Genomic DNA, 23,885 nt, shown 5'->3' on the forward strand with positions numbered 1-23,885 from the left:
TACGAGATGTGAGAGTGGCAACATGTCGAAGTTGTCCAGTTTCCGGTGGGCAATCCAAGAGAAACCGAGTTGAGGACAACTATCCCTCCACCATTCTCCACAGGGATGTTAGAAGGTTGGTGGTTCTGCTTCCAGTGGAGGAGCAGTAAAGGATCCCCACCATGGTGTGTTTCGGTATAGGATCCCCACCATGGTGTGTTTCGGTATAGGATCCCCACCATGGTGTGTTTCGGTAAAGGTTCCCCACCATGGTGTGTTTCGGAGAAGGATCAAGACTTTCCCCACTACCATCCTCCTCAAGGCTGGTAGTGTGTTTCGGTAAAGGAGGTTGTTATGTCATCAAGAACAATTTGTGTTGTTTCAGACATTAAAACCATCTTGAAGATATAAGTATTAATGTTATAACGTAATATGTTTATTCATTTGGAAGTATGCAATGTTATTTGCATGGTTATGGAGAAATGTTATGTCTAAAAGGGAATTGTTTGGTTAGGATGGCCTACTTGGATTTTAGAATCAGTAGGCCAAGTGGGAGGTGTAGAACTTTCCAGCAGGTGTCACTACTGTTTGTTTATGTGTATTTCAAGTGATGGATGTTATTTTTATTTTCCTGGGTATTTGAGGAAAATGTATACATTTACCATCTTATTCTAAATGCAAGCACATTTATGTTATTTATATATGTTCTAATATTACTAGGTCGCAGATATGCCTCTTATCATTCCTAGTCACCAGATTGTGAATCTGTACATGCGTAGTTAGTGAGTGCACAGGCGCCGCCTTTATTTTTCATTTTCATTCTGTCGTTGATCAGGACTGGTACGCTTGCCGGTAAGTGTCTGTAAACTGACATTGCTAGTAATTCAGATCTAAAAATAATATCGCATGATCGTGTCATTTCATTAGTTCTTTCTGATGTTTGTTTTGTTTCATTGCAGGTTTACAACCTAGCGATCTATAGTGATTAGTTAACTGACGAGCTAAACGTCACATATGACGAGCTGTGTATGTGTGCTCAATAAATGCTCAAAAAGTGGCTCGAGTTGTATCCGCCGTGCTTGTCCTGAAACCCTTCCAGTGGGGAGTTTACTGAGCTATAGCAGGTAGCTTAGGAGAAAACTGGACACAGTATCTCAATGTAATTATATGCAGTTATATAATGTCATACAGGATATGTTTCTTCAACTTCATACTTTTCATTATTTATTTTTCACATAATCTGCCTAGCAATAGATCGCCCCTGTGTAACAAGGCTCTTTGTCACAAGGGTCTTTACCACTTTAATGTCCAAGGAGCTTATTAAAACCTACAGATTTCACTTTTTGCCATATAAAATCATTATATAAAATCATTTAAATTATCTTATTTTTTTATTATTATTATTATTATTTACATATTTTGTTATTTTATCCTAGTCACAGACAAATAAATTGAAAATAAATTATAGAAGTATGAATTATTATAATTAACTTTCAGGATCATTTTCAACAGATAAGGTGTCAAAAATAAACACAAAACAGTGTCAATGAAAAGCTTGAGGTGAAATGTGAGAAATGCGATGTGGGCAGAAAAATCTACGTAATTATCACTTGTGGGAAGATTTCATTGCAGTTATTTTAGCAAACTAGTGTAAAAGTGTAAAAATATGATAATGATATTTAGGATACATACAAATACTAGCTGTGAAATTTGCAAGACTGATGGACCAGATATTTTGTGTTCAGAATATTTTAAATGTAATTTTCATCACAAACAATGCAATTAAACATGTATAATACATTCACATATGATGTATACATGTAACCAACCTACTGCTGGATATTACTATTGGACTTATAAACTAGTGAGGATATAAATGTTCACACATTTAAATAACTTAAAAAATTATGGCATTTGAATTATGAATAAAGGATGTAAGCATATATCTGTCTTGTAAATAAAACATGGTATTCAACAGCAACTTTGCTGATTGAAGCTTTATGCCATTGTGTCCTGATATGGCATGATTTCAATCATGTGTAATCCCTCATACATTGAGCATTCATTGTTGTTTTGCCAGTTTTTATTTTTTATTTTTTTTACAGAAAACTTCCATGATTGAATATGTGTCATATTTTTTTTCCAGACAATCCAAATCTGGTGAGCTATGTGCCAGTCACAGTCCAGGTCTTGGATGTCAATGACAATGCCCCCTATATTGCCACTAACAGCGCTCTGGTTGTGTGTGAAGGCTCCAAGGCAGGCCAGGTTAGTTATCTCCTCTCAGTCCCTTTTTCAGTGTGTCTCTATCATTCTTTTTCAACCTGTCAGCTCCAATCCGAATCCCTGAAACTGTTTTTCCTATCTCTACTCCTTTTCTCCTGTCCTTTCTCCAACCCAGTTTCTAAACCATTTCTGTTTTCTCAAACCATCTTTTTTTTTCATGTTTTAATTCCGTCTTTCTTTTCTGACATATGTATGAGCACACACACTCCCACGTACACTAACGCCATGGACACATGCATAAATGAGAAACACATACGCTGCCTTTATTATATGTCTGACACCATCAAGGATGGATTTATCTGTGGCTCAACAGACTTTGGAGGCTCTTAAACCTATAAATAATTCAGCGTGTACCAATGAATTCACCGGCAGATAGCAGTCTGCATCAAGTGCACTAGGAATGGCTCAAAGGAAATGTTAATCGTTGCACATTTAAATCTAGGTTCATGTGCAGCAATGCACAGCAGTGCTGCGGCATAGCTGTTATATCTTTACCCTTGAATGAGATTATGATTTAAGCAGTTAGACACACACAATTTACACACAGTAGCCGGCGATGCATTTTGTAGATTAAATATCAAGTGTCCTCTTTGAACATTTGTGTCCGTTGTGCTGGTGGTTAACCATAAATAGTTTTTTAAGGGATAGGTCACTCAAATGTGACAATTCTGTAATCATTTACTCACACAAATGCTGTTCCAAACCCAGAAGACTTTGGTTAATCTTCAAAACACAAATGTAGATATTTTTAATGAACCTTGACAGGTTGTGTGTCGATCATTGCTTAGATGTACATAAAAGCCTAAATTAAACCATGAAATAAAGCTTCATTTTATGTAGTCTTTATGACCTTTTCAGATCTTCTATGTTTGGTTACTACTACTTTCAATTAAGGGATTAAAAACCTCTCAGGTTTTATAAAAAATATCTTAACTTGTGTTTAGAAGATTAACAAAAGTCTTATGGGTTTGGAACTACAGGAGGATGAGTAAATGATAGCAGAATTAAAATTTTGGGGTGAACTGTCTGTTTAAATAAAGGTATGGTAAATGATTCTGCCTGAATGAACATGTGTGATTAATGTACATAGCTGTGTTTTCATTTTTGAGCTCTGGTTAATTAAAGCCTTTGGGGGGGGGGGGGGGTCATTCAAGCCCAATAAACCACATACTGTCTGTTTTAAGGCAGATGTCCATTCATAAGCATATAAATTGTCTCTCATTTATTATGACTTCTGGTCTGCTGGGCTCAAACCGGTCCATCTACTGTAACATCTAAATAAAATCCTCTTACCAATTACTGAAATGCATGATTGTAACTTTGTAAGATTAATTAAGTGTTTCCACAGAGATAAGGCAAAACCAAATTTCTTGTACTGGCATCAATTCACAGGAAGCTCTTTTCTTTTGATCTGCTCTGCACACTTTCACAACAGTACGCTGCATAAAACAATGCACTGTAATTTGGCAAGAAATCTGTTATGCAGTGACACAGGCTGTTTTCACACCTGGCTCGACTGCTTTCTCCAGAGTTCTATTCTACTTCCTTCTCCATGTAACGGCATGTCTTATTGAACTTTTGGGTGTAAAGTGCATTATGTTTGCACCATCGAAATTACAAAATGATTTGTGATTGTCTTAAAACCATCACTAAGAATGTGATGAAAACAAACAAATATGTTTTCTATTTTAATGTTTTAAAATGTAATTTAAAGCTTATTGATGATTCCTGAATTGTCCTTTCCATATCACTACCAAAACTACCAGAACAAATGTGATCTGCTCCTAAATGCAGTTTCTTGAGAAACAGTTAGCTAATTTGAATTAACATTTAATAAACATGAACGATAGCTGGCAGATAGCTAATATGTGGCAGATAGCTCAGGTGCATAATCATATATCATGAATATCAGTTCACTTTCACAACATTAATTGTGTACCAATTCTAAACATGAACCATACCAGACCACCAACTAAACAATCCGAACGTCAATATCAAATCAACTCGGTACCACAAAATCTCTGGTGTGAAAGTGCCTTATGAGAGGGAAACCCCTGGCCTAACATGGGTGGTGCAGCACATGCAGATAAAGAGCTTTATTAATTGGTCCAGACTCTGCATTAGGGGATTCCCACTTGTAGCTGACATGCTAGAAGGAGCCAATTAGGTTAACAAGCTGACAAAACATCATGAGGCTGAGCAATGCTTCAAACCAGCTATCTGTTCAATGACTTTGATCCAGACACCCAACTGGCCGAGGGGCTTTGGGTCAATAGTCTGAAGTTAATGTCTTTTAAAAAGTGGAGAGGAAGAAGCCCAGATGGTCCAATTATAATTCTGTGTTACGGGGAGTGACAAAACCTGTCTCTCAGAGAAGCAAAAATGTTTGTTTTAGATATTTTTAGTGCCATATTGTCATTCAACCTTAATTTCGGAGAAAGAACTAAGCTTCAGCTTGTTTTCACTTGTTCTTGGTGCAGGTCATTCAAACCATCAGGACCACGGACAAGGACAACTTCGCCAATGGTCGGTTCACTTTTGCTCTACCAGAAGACCTTCCAGCAAATCCAAACTTCACTCTGAAGGACAATGAAGGTAAAAAAAAAAAAAAAACATTTCCACAGGATTTATTTTGGCTTGGTAAAACATCTTATTAGAAATAGTTTGACATGTTAAGCCTTTATTTTAGGAGTTGGTGACAAAAACGAATTCCATATTCAGTACTTAAGTTGTACACAGGTTCTTTTGAAAGTCAAATAAGATCCTTCTTATGTAAAAAGGCTCTCCGCAGTAATGGAATCTTTCTGATGTTTTCCAACTGATTTCCTGATGTTTGTTTAGTGCAAACCATCAGCTCCTCTCCACAAACATATTTAGTACCACATGTAGTCACACAGATCACCCTCATTTCCAGCCTTCCCCTCCTCTTCTTGCTCTTATTTTTAATTTCGTTGCAAGGCCAACAGAGCTGTTTCCTTGGAAACTAGGTCTGTGTTTATATTAGCTCAAGGCTCCCTGGTGGAGACGACTGGGCTGCAATGTTTTCCTTCTAATGCTGGACCGCTGCTTCAGTGAATCAGTGCTGGAGGTGGACCGGTCGGAGATTAACAGGGCAATCATAGAGATAAGAGACAGACGCTAAAAGCCCAGAGTTCAGAAGAGCCAGTGCTTCAGAGCTTTATTTGAGTTTGTATCCTAGCCAAGGTCCCCTCAGACCGCTTCATCCTTAAATAATGTCCCAGTGGATGGACTGTTAGGAAGCATTTTACACGTTAGGGGTTGGAGTGCTCTGTTGCACTTGCTGTGATCGGGTGGGTGTGCAGGGCTGTCATGCTTGATCACGTAGATGTTTCTCTCCTGGCGCTGCAGTCATTATGCCAGTGTCCACATGACCAGAATGCTTGCCATGGTGAGGCGGAAATAAAATATGATGGACATTCCCTGCGAAGGTGCACTTATTTCTCCCCTGAGAGATGACAGTGAGTTCAATTGAATAATAATCATCTTGACTGTTATGTTCTTTGACATAGTTCATATTCTGAATCTAGGAAGCATATTTAATGAAGCTCTACATTGAATGGGCGAGGGAGGGAATGTATGGTGCTCCATCCACAAAGATAGCCTAGGTCAAGTTTTACGCCTTGCCACAGTTTTGGCAAGAGTGTTTGTGTTATCTGAGATGTGGGACAAATTTCATCAAGAGCATCCCTCCTGGGCCAATTCACTGCGATTCTCTCTCAGGCCATTTATCTCCCACCATTTAAACACTGTCATTAAATTATGACAGCTAGAGCGATCAGGACTCATGCCAGAATTGCAGTATTGGCAATATTTGTTGTTGTTGGTATTTCCTATTTATATTTTTATTTTTTATATTTATTACACGACGCATCTCACGGCCAAGATTAATTATCCACAGTACATGCATGGTTCGCTCTCATGATTTTTGTAGTTCTGTTTTTTTTTTTTTTTTTTTTCACAGGGAAAGTGTTTACGAATCACTGCTACTTAAATCAAAGTGCAACTGTGAATTTTCCACCCATGTATAATTACAGACCACGTTTTCTACATTGTTTGTGAAGATTTGCTAATGATCATTCCACCCTCTGTTGTTTCATGTTCATGTTTTTAAATAGTGTTTGGACAGATTAAATGGAGTCTACCTGCAGGCCATTTTATAAAACCCCCACAGCATGAAATCAAACACAAACGCGCTAAACAGAGAGGTCACTTCACGATGGGCTGATTTATGAGTAAATATTTCAGTGGTGCTAATTTTGGTAGTGTTAACCTTAACCCTGAATTTTACATTTTTCCTTCCTGTAGTATCTAATGCATACACAACAGTTGCTGGTTCTGCTTGCATTAGACCCCAGGGGAGAAACAGCCCACTGTCGTAGACTTGGGTATATGGACAGTACAGATCCAGACACTAGTGAATAATATCAATTGATTCTAGCAATTACAGTTAAGGAATGTGGTATATTTTTTAGTAAGACAGGTATGTTCTTATACATGTTCTTTAAGTATGTGAAATCACAAGTTGTTTGGTTTCTTTCCTGCAGTACTATTTACTAAATTTTTGTAATCTCTCTGTATATGACTTCATTTATTGACATTTTAAATGAAGGATTCATGATATTTCAATAGTATATTTAATTTTGCACTCTGGTCTCTTCTATTTTTTACATTTAGATTAGCTTCGTCATCTTCCAATACTCACTTAAAACCTTTTTTTTTTTTTTTTTTTTTTGCTAACACTATTAAATAACATTGAAAATGAAAAATTAAAATCTATTTCATACTGTACATTAGAATTATAATGTTGTGAAAAAGTTGATGTAGGCAGATGCTGTTCTTTATTTGATACATTGTATAAAATAAATGCATTTTTGATGGTGTGGTTAAAAAAAATACACAAAAGGTTGTGGATATATACTTATACTGTAAATGCTCTATCTAAACCCTGATGAGTTATAACAGGGAATTTTTCCAGAGGTGTAAACATGGTGCATTTGTATAGCATGGTTGATATTTAAATGTCCCTACCAATGTTTAACCCAAACCCACGCTCTTACTCTCGTGGAAGCTGATATTCAGAGGGAGACGGAATTCGTCTTGTAACCCAAACCCCCTCAAACCCTCCCAAGCTGCAGTGTCAGAAGACACTAGCTCAACACACATCTGCAACTGAAGAAGGCAACATGACCGTGCATACACTTATAACCTGCGTCTCTGTGGGTGTGTACGTATGTGAGAAAGGAAGGGAGTGACAGCTAGAAAGAAGGTGAAAAAAACTTGCACAAGCTTCTCAAAATTGAGAAAAGTTGGAGCACTGTACAGAGTTAATAAAGCATGACGCTTTTGTCACTGTGTGGAGTTTACAGGCTGTCAACACACCGGCACTCCAACACTCCCGTTGAGGAGGTAAAGCAGTAAATCGAAATGTTTTTTTTAATCAGAAACAAGTTAAAAAGGGCCATTGTGGATTAGAAAACTTAAAATAGTTTTTGTTGTTGTTGTTGTTTGTTTGTTTGTTTTTCACTCCCAGCTTAAAAATATATTTATAATATTCATAGTTCTGTCTCTAAATTCTGATCGGATTTGAAACTATCTTAAAATGGCATTATTTATATACTCAAATGTTTGTGGTCAGTAAAATATGTTTACAATTTAAAAAAAAAAGTCTCTTATGATCACCAAATATCATTACAATTTAATAAAACAATTTTAAATATTTACTTCCTATTGTGTATGTTACTTTGGATAAAAGTTTCTGCTGAAGGTAAAAAATTTAAATGTTAAATAATTTTTTCATGTGATGGCAAAACTGAATTTTTTAGCAGTATCATGACTGTATCCTTTTACCGTAATATGCTGATTTGTTTATATTTTTGTAAAAAAAAAAATAACTTTTATAAATATAAAGTTAAATCAACAGCATTTCTTTAAAAGTATTTTTTTTATTAAATCAGAATGCATCCTTGATGAATAAAAATGTTAATAAAAAAAAAAAAAAACTGACCCCAAACTTTTGACTGACATATATATAAACCAAAACATTATGCATTGTGGAATGTCTTTTAGTTTGGTGCCGTTTTTATCACTGTTGTCATTTCAAGAAGAGTCCATAACCATATCAGGCAGCTTGAAAAGGAAGTAACAAATGCAATATTCAAAAAGCTGTTCTCCATTCTCAGAAGCAACTGCCGAGAATGGGGAGCGAATTGTTTTGTTGGCTTCTGTTGCATGGCGTCGTCATGCATGCAGCCAGCGAGAATAAACCTCTGCTCTCTCTGACAGATAGCAGTGCGAGTGTGTTGGCGCACAGGCAAGGCTTCAGCCAGGCGGAACAGGAGCTGTACCAGCTGCCTGTGGTTGTGTGGGATGGAGGAGAGCCCCTCCTCAGCAGCACCAGCACGCTTACGCTCAGGGTGTGCCCGTGCCAGCGCGGGGCCAGGATGCCAGTGTGCAGGGCTCAAGCCTTCCTGTCCTCGGCCGGTCTCAGCACTGGAGCCCTCATTGCCATCCTGCTGTGTGTGCTCATCCTCTTGGGTAAGACTGAAAACACCGGTCAGGAGAAGGACCTTCATTAATTTGCTATCAGTCTTAAAAATTTAGTATTTTTTAGTTTTTATAGGATTTTTTTTTTTTCACGTAATTGTTTCTTTATTTTATTCTCATTGTTTACAGACAGACAGACATATATTTGGATATCCAAGATGTTCTCTGCTGCTTTCTTTTCTGCTTGAAATTTACTGGTTGTAGATAAGAAGCTTCACCCTGCAGAATGTGTGAAAACCCCTTTTTCACTCCAGTCCACTGACAAGGCCAAATATAGACACTACTCAGGAATGCTGCACAACTGTGTGGGCTGAAACCAGGAATAATCGTACCATGCACTTACCTGAACAGATAGCAAGTGCTGTTAATAACACATTCAAATATTCAGCAAAACAGTATTTTTGCTTGCGAGAATTTAAAGGCACTTCCCAGTTTACGGCATAATATCCAAACACAATGATGTGGCTCTATTCCAAAATCTAGTGAGGTCCCTACAGTGTTCAAGCCTGAGCTGGTTTGCAAGTCTCAGTTGGTCTCCCTCACTGGTAAAGCTGATCTGTTGGCTGGTCGTAGAGGAGATTTATGCAGTTAAACCAGCTTTGCAGTGGTTGGAGTCTTAAACCAAATATTGAACCAGCTAAGACCAACAGACCAGCTTGGGTTAGGTTAAGTGGATATTTTCAACATTTGACAACATTTTAATTAAGCGCCATCATGAAGACTGTTGAAAGCAACATGCGTACCTTTTTTTGGTAACAATTAATGGTGGCATGTATCCATGTTATATCCATCTAAGGAGACCGAATGTATCCTTCATGATAAAAAGCTCAGTGAACAATTCACCCAGTCAGTAATGTCAGTAATACAGTTATATTTCACCTAATACACAAATACTATGTTACCTAATATTTACACACGTGGTCAGAATTGTTGGCACCCATGGTAAATATGAACAAAGACGGCTGTGAATTTAAACATGGATTATTAATCCTTTTTATCTTTTATTTAAAATAAATGAATAATAATAAATCACAAAATATCTGACTTTCATTGAAAAACAATTGAAAATGGGGGAAAATCACATTATGAAAATAAGATTTTATTTTATTTTTTTCACAAAAACACGTTGGATACAGTTATTGGTACCCCTAGATCACCCTGGTATGCTCAAAATTGTAAATATGAATGGGAATATACTGTGATATTCCCATTCATATTTACAATATTGAGCACACCAGGGTGATTATGAGCATGAAATGATCCAATCATGGCTTCCTGTTTCACAGGAATATAAATAGGAGGGAAAACAAATGCCAAATTCCCCTTAGTCATCCATCGTGTAGCGCTTTTTTCCCTTTCCTATATAGATAGATAATGGTGCGCTCTGAGTTCGTATGAATAAACTTTGGTTTATCAACTATTGTGAGCTAAGTGTTATTTACTCACTTCAACTTGTTCTATGTAACTGTGTTTGTTACTTAGTTCCTTGGGTCCCTTAAACTTTAAAATAAATTCAAATAAAAATGAATTAGAATTTAACTTCTGTAAATAAATCAATTGTTTTACCAATCAATGAAATATCAATGTATATTTATATTTCCTTTTTAACTCAAATAATAATAAACTGAAAACACTCAAGTAGACTGTAAATAACAATTTACTGGATAAAAGGTAAAATGATCACGTTTCAGGATTTTTTCCAAATGTAAAATAAAATTATTTAAATAAGCAATATGAATTTCACAAATTCACACAAATGAATAAAACAATAAAATCAAGTACACATTTCACATTCACTCTTTTTGTAAATGGATATTTGTTCCCCTCTGTTGTTATACTTCAAATTTGAGTCATCAAACTCTTACTCAAACTTAATAAACTCTTCAAACAAATACTAAGCCGGCAATATGAGCTCACACTTAACCTCAATCAATATGAAAGTTCGTTATTTTCACGTTGCAGGCCTGTTTGATGCTGGGGTACGTTGTGGTCAACAAATAAACAAACGACCGCTTCACTCAACACTGAGCAACAAACAAAAAAAATAAAAATACCTTGAACCATCCAATCAGAAGAGCGTGTTTCACCTCACGAGGTTAGATGTCCGTCAACTCCACTATCGCGGCGATTTCCTTAAGGCCAAAGGAATTCCGAGCACTCACGTTAGCTCACAAGTCATCTGTAATCATCCTCATCTGAAACTGCCACGAATCCTCATGCTGACGACTCGCCAACTAAACACACAATCCATCCGAGCAAGATAGACACTGTTCAGTCTCTATAATTAGTCCATTTGCTGCATTAGTAAATGGAGGCTGGAATTAACACAACCAGAAATATTTTGAGGATAAATAATTCTTACCCGTCTCTGTAGTATCAGTTTCTGTTCTCATTCCGACAACACCTTAACTACATAAACTATTGTAACACATTATAGCATTAGTTACACTATATATTTTGTGAAACAATATAACACCAGATGATCGCACGCTCTTCTCCCTCGTGCTCTCCCAATTCTTCCTCGTTCAACTTTGCCCTCAATTATTCCCGCCCCCTTCACCTTAATCTAGAGCATAGATTGGACACCCAACGTGGACAAGTGAATATGACTGGATAAACAGAAGAAATATAAAAATACAAAAATAAAAATAATATCAACTTAATTAACATGGAACTTATCCAAAACCATATACATTTATGAAATGCACATATGTATATATATAAAAAAAAACACTTCGTAAATTATTACACTGGGTTACACCCTCCCCTTTCCAATTGTCTGAATGTCCTCATCAGACATTTAAATCAAAATTTTACAGTCTATACCTGGTTGTTCATTTAGTTATTTTAACTCTGACCTAGTCTTATAATGACCCCTCTATGGACAATTTCAATTGGGTGGTCACTACTTCTTCCTGGTTCGTCATAAGTGAGTCTTATAACAGGCTTCACAGGTCTCTTACTATGGGCTCTCTGACTAGGAGGCATAACCGCTTTTGGTTTTGTACACTTCCTTTCAGAAACAGTCACAGTGTCTGATTCAACTTCTGAGTCTGACTCAGATTCAGCAACATTATCATTTTCAGTCCACTCTTCCTCATCCTGATCACTTTCCTCATGACCAGTATCATCAGCTTCTTGCTCATTTCCATCGCTATCAGGAGATCTGTCCCTGGTCCTCTTATTTTTCAGCAACTTGTGCACATATTTCTGGTAAGGCACATTAACCCTTTCACATTCTGACTCTGAGGATTCTGTCATCTCAAATAAGTGATTTTGGGTTTCTTTTTGCACTTTTTTGTGTGTTTGGTTTGAGTTTGAATGTTTTCTTGTCTTTTCAGGTAATGCATAACCTGGACTCTCCAGCATTCTCACAGACTGTCCAATCGGTAAGAGGTGATCTCGATGTATAGTTTTGACTCCTCCACCACGTTCAGGTTTCACCTTATACACTGGTAAGTTAGGCATTTTGTCAACTACCAGATATGGCAAAGAACTCCATCGACTCTGAAGCTTGTGTTTTCCTCTCAGTCCCAGATTCTTCAACAACATTCTATCACCAACATCCAAGACCTGGAATTTAATGCTGCTGTCATAGGCTCTTTTGTTTCGTTGATGCACTTTGTTTGAAGCTTCTGAGGCTAGTTGATAAGCTTCTTTTAAATCTTTTTTCAGCTTGGCGACATACTGAAAATGTTGTCTTTCCTCTGTTCCTTCAGCAGATGTTTGGAAACAAAGATCAACAGGGAGTCTTGCTTCCCTTCCAAACATTAAATAGTAGGGAGAGTACCCTGTAGCATCACATTTCGTGCTATTATAGGCATGAACCAGATACCCCACATGCTGACTCCACTGACGTTTTTTCTCATGTCCCAAGGTTCCCAACATCGAGAGCAAGGTACGATTAAACCTCTCAGGCTGAGCATCACCTTGAGGGTGGTACGGAGTGGTACGTGATTTTCGAATCCCCAACAGAAGCAAGAGCTCTTTGATTAAATTACTCTCAAAGTCTCGCCCTTGGTCGGAATGGATCCTCCCAGGTAAGCCATAATGCACAAAATACTTGTCCACTAAGATCTTGGCTACAGTGCGAGCTGTCTGATTCCTTGAGGGAAACGCCTGGGCGTACCGTGTAAAATGATCTGTGACTACCAAGATGTTACTTATTCCTTTTGAGTCGGGCTCAAGTGAGAGGAAATCAATGCAGACCAGATCCATCGGTCCATTGCTGGTAATTTGGTGCAAAGGAGCTGCTTTACTACATGGTGTCTTGCGAGTAATACACTCCCCACAATTCTTTATGTATTGTTCCACCTCGCAGGCCATTTTGGGCCAGTAGAATCTACTCCTGATGAGATCTGTGGTTCTTTCTACACCCAGATGACCCATGTCATCATGCAACAACCTGCACACATCCTCCCTGAATTCAGTAGGTAGGACAAGTTGGGAAACTTCTTCTCCAGAGGGTGTTTGACTGCAGCGGAAAAGCAAACCTTCTTTAATTAGAAGCCTATTTTTCTCACGTTTCATAAGCCACAACTCAGAATTCACCTTTACCTCAGTAGGCCACGTCCCTTGCTTTAAAGCTTCAATTACTTTCCTCAGGACAACATCATTCTTCTGGGCTCTTGTCAAATCAGCTATGGATTTCTGCTCCAAGAAGTCACATTCCAGTTGAACAGGGAAAGCATACACATCAGGAATACACTCAGGTGAGGCTGCTAGTTGCTCTACATACCTAGGTGATTTGCTGAGCTTTAAGTCAACATGAACTTCCTGGCATATGGCCCTTACATCGGTCTCAGAGATGCTTTGCCAACCCTCTCTTATTTCCTCATCTGCCATATTACGGGACAGTAAATCTGCATCAGTATTGTTCTTGCCTGGTCTGTACAACACATCAAAGTCGTAGGTGGATAGTGCAGCCAGCCAACGATGTCCAGTGGCACTGAGTTTAGCTGTCGTAAGAACGTACGTAAGTGGATTATTATCCGTACGTACTGTGAATCTAGCTCCATATAGGTAATCGTGGAATTTATCCACGACCGCCCATTTCAAAGCAAGAAATTCCAACTGGTGTATAGGATATTTCTGCTCTGAATTACTCAGTTTTCTACTAGCAAATGCCACAGGCTGCAGACCAGATGAATGCTCCTGATATAATACAGCACCTAGCCCTTTTAGACTGGCATCTACATGCAAAATGTAGGGTTTGCCGGGGTCTGCAAAAGCTAGGACTGGAGCATTAGTAAGACACTGAATTATCTGCTCAAAGGCATCAGAGCATGACTGGTTCCATCTGTCTCCGAAAGGCTCCGACTCTTTCAAGTAAGCCTTAGATCGATCTTTTTCCCACTTTTTACCTCGCTGGGTAGGGGCATAACCTTTCGTAAGCTCAGTAAGAGGTCGGACAATCGCAGCGTAGTTGGCTATGAACCTACGGTAATATCCGCAGAAGCCAAGAAAAGATCTCAAGGACTTAAGGTCTGTTGGTTGCGGCCATGTGCTGACTGCCTTGACCTTATCAGGGTCTGTAGCAACGCCTTCGGCAGAGACTATATGTCCAACATATTTGACCTTGGTCTGGCAGAATTGGCATTTGTCCAATGACACTTTTAGTCCCACTTGTGCTAGTCTGTCCAAGACCTTCAGAAGTCTTTCTTCATGCTCTTCCAATGACTTCCCAAAGACAATCAGGTCATCCAGGTATACAAGGACTTGAATCAGATTCATATCCCCCACAGCTTTTTCCATCAAGCGTTGGAAAGTCGCGGGTGCCCCAGTAATGCCCTGTGGCATACGCTCGAATTGATAGAATCCTAAGGGGCATATAAAAGCAGTTTTTTCCTTATCCTCTTCAGACATAGCTATTTGGTAATAACCACTTCTGAGGTCAAGGACGGAAAACCATCTACTCCCTGATAAACAGTCTAGTGCATCGTCAATGCGAGGAGTAGTATACTGGTCAGGCACTGTACGAGCATTAAGTGTGCGATAGTCGATGCACATTCTTACACTTCCATTTTTCTTTCGGGCGATAACAATAGGGGAGGCATAGGGACTTCGTGATTCCTTGATGATGCCAGATTTCATAAGCTCTTGAATGTGTTTCCGAACATCATCAATATCCGCAGGAGCCAAACGCCTAGAGCGCTCACGAAAAGGCCTAGAATCGGATAGCCGAATATGGTGTTCCACTCCTTTCGCCAAACCCACGTCCCACTCGTGTAGTGAAAACACAGAAGCTCTTTCCGACAATGCCTGCCTTAACCTCTGCTTCCATGTCTCAGGAATTGGGGAATCTCCAAAGTTAATGAGGTTTGTATCAAACTCTCCTGTCTTTGGGGTGGATATTACTGGTTCTGCAGAATACAAGTGACCAACCACTGTTCCTACTGGAATCACTGTGTCCTTCAGGGATTCATTGTGCATCAGTACTGGAAAATGGTGAACATCCATTTCAGAATGTGGCACTACCATGGGCTGCAGTAACACTCCAACTGGCAGAGTGGCATCTGGAGAAGCCTCTACCAACAGAACCTCTTCTCCTAATGGTTCATTTAACTCTACATTACAGATTGCCACACAATCCCCTCCAGGGGACAAGGACAAGGGGCCAGGACCAAGCCACCTTACACTGCCCACTCCTTCGTCTTCACCAGAGATCTTAGCAGGGTCACATGACAATTCTTCGGAAACTGAATCCACATTTATGCCCAATGTCTGTGCAATGTCCACTCCAGCACTTTCTCTACACAAACGAGCCAAACGCTTGAAAAGGTTAGCGTTGGTACCCAAAATAACTGGTGTTTGATCTGGACTACATGGTCCCGGGCAGATTAAGGCCAAGACTGAAAGGGTTTCATGAGTTCCTGTGATTTTGGCAGGGAACTCAACATCTACCATCACATAACCCAAGTAAGGATAGCTGGACTCACTTAAACCCCAAATTGCCAAACCTGTGACTGGGTGAATTGGAACATCAGACAGATGCTGCTTGTACCACGCTTCGAAGATGATGGTTACTTGTGAACCACTGTCTAATAAGGAATCACATTCATGTCCGTTCACCTTTAGCTGAACAACAGACATTGGACCAACCAAGCCTTCTGGAAGGTGCCTTTGCTTTTGTATGTCTACAGCACTCCTTTTTACTGAACAGTTGGTTGTACTGGATGTTGGCTCAGATGAAAGCAAGTCTCTACTTTTGGCTTTTTTCAGTGACTGGATTAATCTTCGAACAACTTTTGCTTGGTTTTCAGCATTTCTGCATTTTGCGGCGAAGTGTCCACTTTCTCCACAGCGGTAGCAGTAATATTCCTCCGAATCACTGTACGTTGTTGGCTTATATGTACCAGGGAAATTTCTAGAAGTCTGCACAGGCAAGGAGGCCACAGAGGCAATAGGCTTTTTACTTTGAACTTTCTGCTGCAATCTTTTGACCTGTTTTTTCAGCGCAGTCACTTCAGGGTCTGGACAACTTTCAAAGGTTGTAGTTTTCATACTTGAACCAGCAGATGTCTCTTCTTTCACAGTTCCATGCTGGGTGGCTGCCATAGAAGCAAACATGGCTTTCAGTTCCTTTAACTCAGTTTTTAAAGTCTGGATTTCTGTCTGCTTATTGTCTACCTCTGCTTTAGCCTGGATCTTATGCACAGTGGAGTTTAGCTTAGCCCTTGATGCCTCATATTCTTCCTCACTGCGAATCTCACTCAACAACTCCAAAAAGGATGGAGGATTTTCCTTCCTTTCCCTCAGTTTAAGATTAACTAACATAAGATCAGCAGCCACTGCTCCACGAAGTAACTGTTCCACTCTTACACGGTTTGCAGCTGCAACCGACAGACCACCTCGCTGTATGACTTTGGTCAATGCTTGTTCTAATCTTTTTAAAAAATCGGACAGTTTTTCCCTTGGCTGTTGCTGCATCAACCGAAAAGCAATATACAGCTCTTCCCCTGATTCAGCAGAACCAAAGGCACTTTCAATGGCCTCTAAACATTGTTCTGGCTTGAGATCAGCAGTAGTTACACGAGCAGCTTTTATTATTGACAAGGCTGGCCCTCGTAAACTCTCCATAATCCGACGTCTTTTTTCTTTGTCTGAGCAATCGCTTTCTTCAACCATAAGACGAGCTTGTTCTAGCCAATGTTCTAAAGGCTCTTCTCCGGCAGGAGTTGGCACAGTCCCAGAAAAAACACGGAGGCGGCGATAACTGCTGCTATCACTAACTGGTTTTTCTATTTTAGACAGCAGATCCCCCACGGCACGAATAATGGACTCAGCCGAGCCATCATGTGCACCCAACAATTCCTGAATGTTGCCATCATCCACAGCGGTAGATGAATGCTCTGCCCTAGAGGGAGCACTTGGGGATACTGGACTTTGTGTCACCATGACAATCGGCCAGGCTACAAGTCCGCCTGTGGGTAGTATGTCAGGAGGGACTTTAGAAAAGTCTACAACTTCTTTGCATTCACATAAAACAGTCAAACTATCCAGTTTACTGTTGTACATGCGTCCTCTCACACGCACTCGTCCCAGACATTTAACAGATTGGAGGGTGTCTTCTATTTGAGAAATTTCTACATCTTCAGGGACAATGACCATCAGCGCATGTGCCTCATTAAGCATTTCTCCTCGACACCATCCTTTAAGCTCATCCACCAGACCAGGATATATAGTGTAAGCAGTCATGGCCACACTGTGCTAACTAGATGAAGACGGAGACTTTTGTTTCTTCTTTTACAACACAACTGTAATGGGACACGCAAGAATCCCAGCGGTGCCTCCAATTTATGTAGCGCTTTTTTCCCTTTCCTATATAGATAGATAATGGTGCGCTCTGAGTTCGTATGAATAAACTTTGGTTTATCAACTATTGTGAGCTAAGTGTTATTTACTCACTTCAACTTGTTCTATGTAACTGTGTTTGTTACTTAGTTCCTTGGGTCCCTTAAACTTTAAAATAAATTCAAATAAAAATGAATTAGAATTTAACTTCTGTAAATAAATCAATTGTTTTACCAATCAATGAAATATCAATGTATATTTATATTTCCTTTTTAACTCAAATAATAATAAACTGAAAACACTCAAGTAGACTGTAAATAACAATTTACTGGATAAAAGGTAAAATGATCACGTTTCAGGATTTTTTCCAAATGTAAAATAAAATTATTTAAATAAGCAATATGAATTTCACAAATTCACACAAATGAATAAAACAATAAAATCAAGTACACATTTCACATTCACTCTTTTTGTAAATGGATATTTGTTCCCCTCTGTTGTTATACTTCAAATTTGAGTCATCAAACTCTTACTCAAACTTAATAAACTCTTCAAACAAATACTAAGCCGGCAATATGAGCTCACACTTAACCTCAATCAATATGAAAGTTCGTTATTTTCACGTTGCAGGCCTGTTTGATGCTGGGGTACGTTGTGGTCAACAAATAAACAAACGACCGCTTCACTCAACACTGAGCAACAAACAAAAAAAATAAAAATACCTTGAACCATCCAATCAGAAGAGCGTGTTTCACCTCACGAGGTTAGATGTCCGTCAACTCCACTATCGCGGCGATTTCCTTAAGGCCAAAGGAATTCCGAGCACTCACGTTAGCTCACAAGTCATCTGTAATCATCCTCATCTGAAACTGCCACGAATCCTCATGCTGACGACTCGCCAACTAAACACACAATCCATCCGAGCAAGATAGACACTGTTCAGTCTCTATAATTAGTCCATTTGCTGCATTAGTAAATGGAGGCTGGAATTAACACAACCAGAAATATTTTGAGGATAAATAATTCTTACCCGTCTCTGTAGTATCAGTTTCTGTTCTCATTCCGACAACACCTTAACTACATAAACTATTGTAACACATTATAGCATTAGTTACACTATATATTTTGTGAAACAATATAACACCAGATGATCGCACGCTCTTCTCCCTCGTGCTCTCCCAATTCTTCCTCGTTCAACTTTGCCCTCAATTATTCCCGCCCCCTTCACCTTAATCTAGAGCATAGATTGGACACCCAACGTGGACAAGTGAATATGACTGGATAAACAGAAGAAATATAAAAATACAAAAATAAAAATAATATCAACTTAATTAACATGGAACTTATCCAAAACCATATACATTTATGAAATGCACATATGTATATATATAAAAAAAAACACTTCGTAAATTATTACACTGGGTTACAATCGCAATGAGAAAAACCAAAGAATATATTTCTGATGTGTAGAAAAAGATAACTGAGTTTCACTAAGAGCTAGAGCAGTGGAAATTCCCATTTCCACTATCAGGGCAATAATTAAGATTTTCCAATCAACATAAAATGTTACGAATCTGCCTGGAAGAGGACGTCTTGCATATCGTCCTAATGCACAGTGAGGAGGAGAGTTTGAGTGGGTAAACACTCTCCAAGAACCACAGCTGGAGAATTGCAGAAAAAAAGTTGAGTCTCAGGGTCAGAAATCCTAAAAAAAGACAAAAAAAAACCTTGTTTGGGGAGGTTTGAGGGAAGAAAAAAAACACAAGAAATGAAAATGCTCTTATAACAATCCCCAGCATATACAGTTGTCAGACACTACTGGAACTTCAAACAGGACTGGCTTCTATGGTCAGATGTACACTAAAAAAAAAAGTAGTTTTTTTAGCAGCAAACACTCAACATGGGTTTGGTGCACACAGGGATAAAAAGTACCCCATGTGTACAGTGAACTGTACTGCTGGATCTTTAATGTTGTGGACCTATTTTTCCGCTGCAATTCCTGGACATCTTGTTTAGATACAGGGTATCTTTGATTCTAACAACAGATAAAAAAATCATAAAGTAACTGACTCTTTTAGAAATCATATAATGGGCCATATTTGGATCATCCAACCAGACAATAATCCAAAAACAACACAGAAATGGGTCATTCCAGATCCCTGACCTGAACATCGTAGAAAATGATTGTGGTGAACTGAAGAGCAGAAGCACTAACATGGAGCTGGGAATCTAAAGGGTCTGGGGTGAATCTGGATGAAGGAATGGTCTCTGATCTCTAGTCAGGTGCTTTCTAACCTCATCAGGCATTATAGGAGAAAACTCAGAGCTGTTATTATGCCAGATGGAGGTTTAAAAAAGCATTGAATAAAAGGGTACCATTAATTGTGTCCATTGTGTATTAGAGAAAGACATATATGTCATAATGATATTTCAACCCATTTTAAATTCTTATTCTCCAATGCAAGGTTAGATTGCCATTAATTTTGAAAATAAATATCAAAATGATTAACAATGCAGATTTATATTCACAGCCTTCTTGGATCATATTTAACATGGGAGCCAACAATTCTGACAATGTGTGTATGTATGTTATGTAAGTCTAAATATAAAAAAATATTTTGTTAGCAACATGCTAATATAGAGTCTACCTTGTTTTTCACATAAGGTGAATAACTTGTCACATCAATCTAAGCATTCCATATTAGACCATTTTTAAATTTTGTATTAATATTTTAAATTAGTTCATATTTTTATATTCATATTTTTTATATTCAATTAAAAGTGTTGTATTTTGCCATTTTTAGAATGGCACCTAGTTTTTATTCATTTTATTTCAATTTTAGCTTTACTTATTTTAGTACATCAAGTTAAACTAAATGGCAAATAACAACTAAAAGTAATAAAAGTCCATTTTTTATATTTTATTTCATTTCACATTTATAAAAAAAAATACTTTGATTGATCGATTGAGTGATTGATATGTCTATATAGTTTTTTTTTATTAATTAGATTTATTGATTTGAGTTTATTTTGTTTGAGTTATTTTACTTAAAGTTAAGCTAAACAAAATAATAAATTTTGCTTTGGTTAATAGCTGAAATAGAGCTATATATATATTATTTTATTAAAAAAAATTCAAGTAAGAATTTATTATTATTATTATTATTATTATTATTATTATTATTATTAATTTATTAATGGTTGCTGCCTTAAAAGGTTGCTGTTTGCAACAGCGCTAATCTGATTGAAGAGGCTCATGGCTGTTTATGGCAAAACACCATTGATTTCAAGTGAATATTAAAATATGTAAAGCACTCTGAGTACCCAGAAAAGTGCTATATAAATGTAATTAATAATTATCATTATTATTATTATTATTATTATTATTTGCCCAGACAAAGCTTTCCCCCATTTGAAAATGTCAGCAAGCAGATGATTGCGCTCCTCATTTTGTACGCCCATGAATATGTCTCATGTGATAACCCTCAATAGTAGTGAGGCTAATTCAAATCAGCATTTACATGGATGAACTAACTAAGCTTGTGTCTCCTCTCTTGTAGCCATCGTGGTTCTGTTTGTCACTCTGCGTAGCAAGAAGAGCAAAAAGGAGCCTCTAATCATATCCGCAGAGGATATCAGAGAGAACGTAGTCACGTACGATGACGAGGGAGGAGGCGAGGAAGACACAGAGGCCTTTGACATAGCAGCACTGAGGAACCCTGCGGCAGCCGAGGAAATGAGGATGAGAAAGGACCTGCAGTCAGAGATGTGGAGAGCAATGGCCAACGATGCTCTCAGCCCGGCTTTGATCATACCAGACCAGGACATCCATGAAGTGATTAAGCTCAAGGTGGTTGATGCCAACCGGGACACACGCGGCCCTCCATATGATTCTCTTCAGACTTATGCTTACGAGGGCCGCGGCTCCCCATCGGGGTCCATCAGCTCACTGGATCTGCCAGAGCCTCAGTCAGAGCTGGACCTCAGTGAGGTAGACAACTGGGGCCCTGAGGTACAAATACTGAGCAAAGTATTTCCAGAGAAAGGCCAGCAGCACATCCCATAATGGCTGCGCACGGTCTGTAAAGCAGAAGTTGTGTGTCGTTTCCCTGATGTCTGTTCAAATGGACCACTTTTTTTCATCCAGTTTTGCTGTGGGATTATTGACTGTTTTTCACTGGCCTCAAGTGGAAGTTGATTTTTGAAGAAAAAGTTTAAAATTAAGAAGAAAAAAAAAGAACTCACAAAGGAAGCTATTTTCCCTGGTGTATATTTTCTATTGCTTAATAAAAATTCATGATTCCAGATAAGCAAAGCCTGCCTTTATTACATATTTTGTCCATTTCCAACAGCTGCAAAAGCATCCAAATCAATGTCCCGGCTGGTTTAGGATGATATCTTTCATACTAAACTGATCATTTCCCTTCTCAAAATAGAAATTCGATTTTTGTTTTCACAGCCTGTAGTTTTTAAGTTTCACCTAATATTTATACCAGACCGAAATTGAACCTAGTGTCTGCAACATTTAGTATAAATCACCTCTGTTAAAAGCAAGAAAATAACTTATTATAATTCTCATGAGCAGAGGGAGTTTTAATTGGATAACAACGGCATTCCGTGAAAGATAATTGGATTTAAATGCTTGAGTGGGCACCTTTTATTACGTTCCTAGGACTTATAAATCAACTGTGAAAAGTCTGTGTTGCAATCCAGTCCTGATCGATTCCCACGAGCCTCACAACATGCAGATAAGGAGCCCACGGACTGCTTTAATAGTCACCGTAATGAAGATGATGACTTCTGAGCGTCAACACGACGGCAGCTTTTACTGATCTAAATGTGCTCGGCTGTCACAAGTAGTGTTGGAATGTTTAGGAGTCTGACTTTTTGAATACTGAGGGAGTTTCAAAAGTGGGATCATTTCCGCTGACAACAGCATTAGCTAATTGGTAAGCTAGTCAGGAAACAACCCTGCTGACAGATAGATCACTGATTTTAAAGAGACAGGTTTTGACAGGCTATGCACCAGTTGGCTAATTGTGCAAACTGTCTTGCATCCTCAATTGTTTACACTGTGGGCCAACTGGGTGTAATGTAATGTACTCAAATTATTGGAGGAAACTTATTTCTCCAAATTAATTATCTGAAAACTAAAGTCATCAGATTCTATTTATGTGGTGTTCTAATATTCTAAAACAGTGAACTTAGCCATTTAATTGAACAAGCTGCAACTAGTGTGTGTGTGTGTGTGTGTGTGTGTGTATATATATATATATATATATATATATATATATATATATATATATATATATATATATATATATCATTTTTTATTTATTTATTTTGGACTCTCAACTGTAATGAAACAACATTAGTATAATTAAAAATATACTAGATGTCCACATAATCTGCTTTGTTTTGACCAGGCAGTGATGCATAATTACCATAAGCACAAGGGCTTATGGGTTCTCCCCTAGGCTCAGTTTTATACTTGATTGTTTTGAGTTGTTATTCTGATTTGAATTCTTAATCTTATGGGCTTTGAAACCAGCGAAGTTTAAGAAACACAAATATTTGCAATATTATTCCAAAATGTGTCGTGTCAAATAATGTTCAACTAGGACCACCAGAGGTTTTTCATTTGTTTACAGTGTAGAGTATACATTTGAATTGATTACATCTGAGTGTGCTTTAAAAGTCAGACAGTTACACAATGTTTAGCGCAAACTTTAATAATGCAAGAATGAAGCTAGTGCCTGTATTTGTAATATTACATGACCATGTGATGACTGGTCTTCTGTCTCTGTGTAAGAGAGCCAGCAAAGAACCACAGTATCTAAGACCCTGACATTCAATTGGTCAACATAATAATAATGATGATAATTGCATAATTGCTCTTATTTTTGCCTGATACCTCAGGTCATTGTGCCTCAGGCTTCGTTCCTGACTGATCCATCAGTGCATTTTTCTTCTTGTTTCAGCCTTCAGTGATAATTTGTTGTTTTTGTTTGCACTGAAAAAGTGGCTATTTTATTGTTATTGATGATGGTGATGACAGTGATGATCTTGACTGTTGATTAGCCTCATCACAGAAATAGACTTTTCCTACACAATCAGCTCATCAGTGCTTTGACCCTGATTATTGTGAGCCGTATACATCATTATCATGCGACCAAAGGCAGATTAAATGTTTTAAGATAATTTGTAACTTTATGCTACTGACTTCTTCAATTTGACTGATAGACGCTGGATGAAGCACACAT

The 23,885-nt window shown here is 38.2% G+C and overlaps 2 protein-coding genes and 1 long non-coding RNA gene across 3 annotated transcripts in view; 1 reads left to right on the forward strand and 2 right to left on the reverse strand.

Moving 5' to 3' along the window:
- LOC128029403 (cadherin-18-like) overlaps nt 1-21,912 on the forward strand; it is a 68,963-nt gene extending 47,051 nt beyond the window's left edge. Inside the window, exons 9-12 of the mRNA XM_052617185.1 lie at nt 2,126-2,247; nt 4,746-4,860; nt 8,569-8,820; nt 21,183-21,912. Coding sequence (XP_052473145.1) covers nt 2,126-2,247; nt 4,746-4,860; nt 8,569-8,820; nt 21,183-21,688 — 995 coding nt within the window. The 3' untranslated portion in view covers nt 21,689-21,912. The remainder of the gene's footprint in view (nt 1-2,125; nt 2,248-4,745; nt 4,861-8,568; nt 8,821-21,182) is intronic.
- On the reverse strand, nt 10,469-17,565 carry LOC128029397 (uncharacterized). Its single transcript, XM_052617176.1, has 2 exons — nt 11,192-17,565; nt 10,469-11,063 (listed from the first exon to the last, which is right to left on the reverse strand). Exon 1 carries the CDS (start codon nt 17,524-17,526, stop codon nt 11,677-11,679), a length of 5,850 nt encoding a protein of 1,949 aa, XP_052473136.1. The 5' UTR covers nt 17,527-17,565; the 3' UTR covers nt 10,469-11,063; nt 11,192-11,676.
- Nucleotides 17,930-19,038, reverse strand: LOC128029417 (uncharacterized). The gene is made up of 2 exons (XR_008187380.1): nt 18,653-19,038; nt 17,930-18,524 (listed from the first exon to the last, which is right to left on the reverse strand). It is a non-coding gene; the product is annotated as an uncharacterized LOC128029417 (long non-coding RNA).
- Nucleotides 21,913-23,885: the final 1,973 nt, after the last annotated feature.

Source organism: Carassius gibelio, chromosome A2 (assembly GCF_023724105.1).
Source record: "Carassius gibelio isolate Cgi1373 ecotype wild population from Czech Republic chromosome A2, carGib1.2-hapl.c, whole genome shotgun sequence".
Taxonomy (NCBI): Eukaryota; Metazoa; Chordata; class Actinopteri; order Cypriniformes; family Cyprinidae; genus Carassius; species Carassius gibelio.

Bases quoted from the DNA above. Each gene is read 5' to 3' on its own strand.
- LOC128029397 (XM_052617176.1), bottom strand. From the start codon at position 17,526: ATGACTGCTTACACTATATATCCTGGTCTGGTGGATGAGCTTAAAGGA.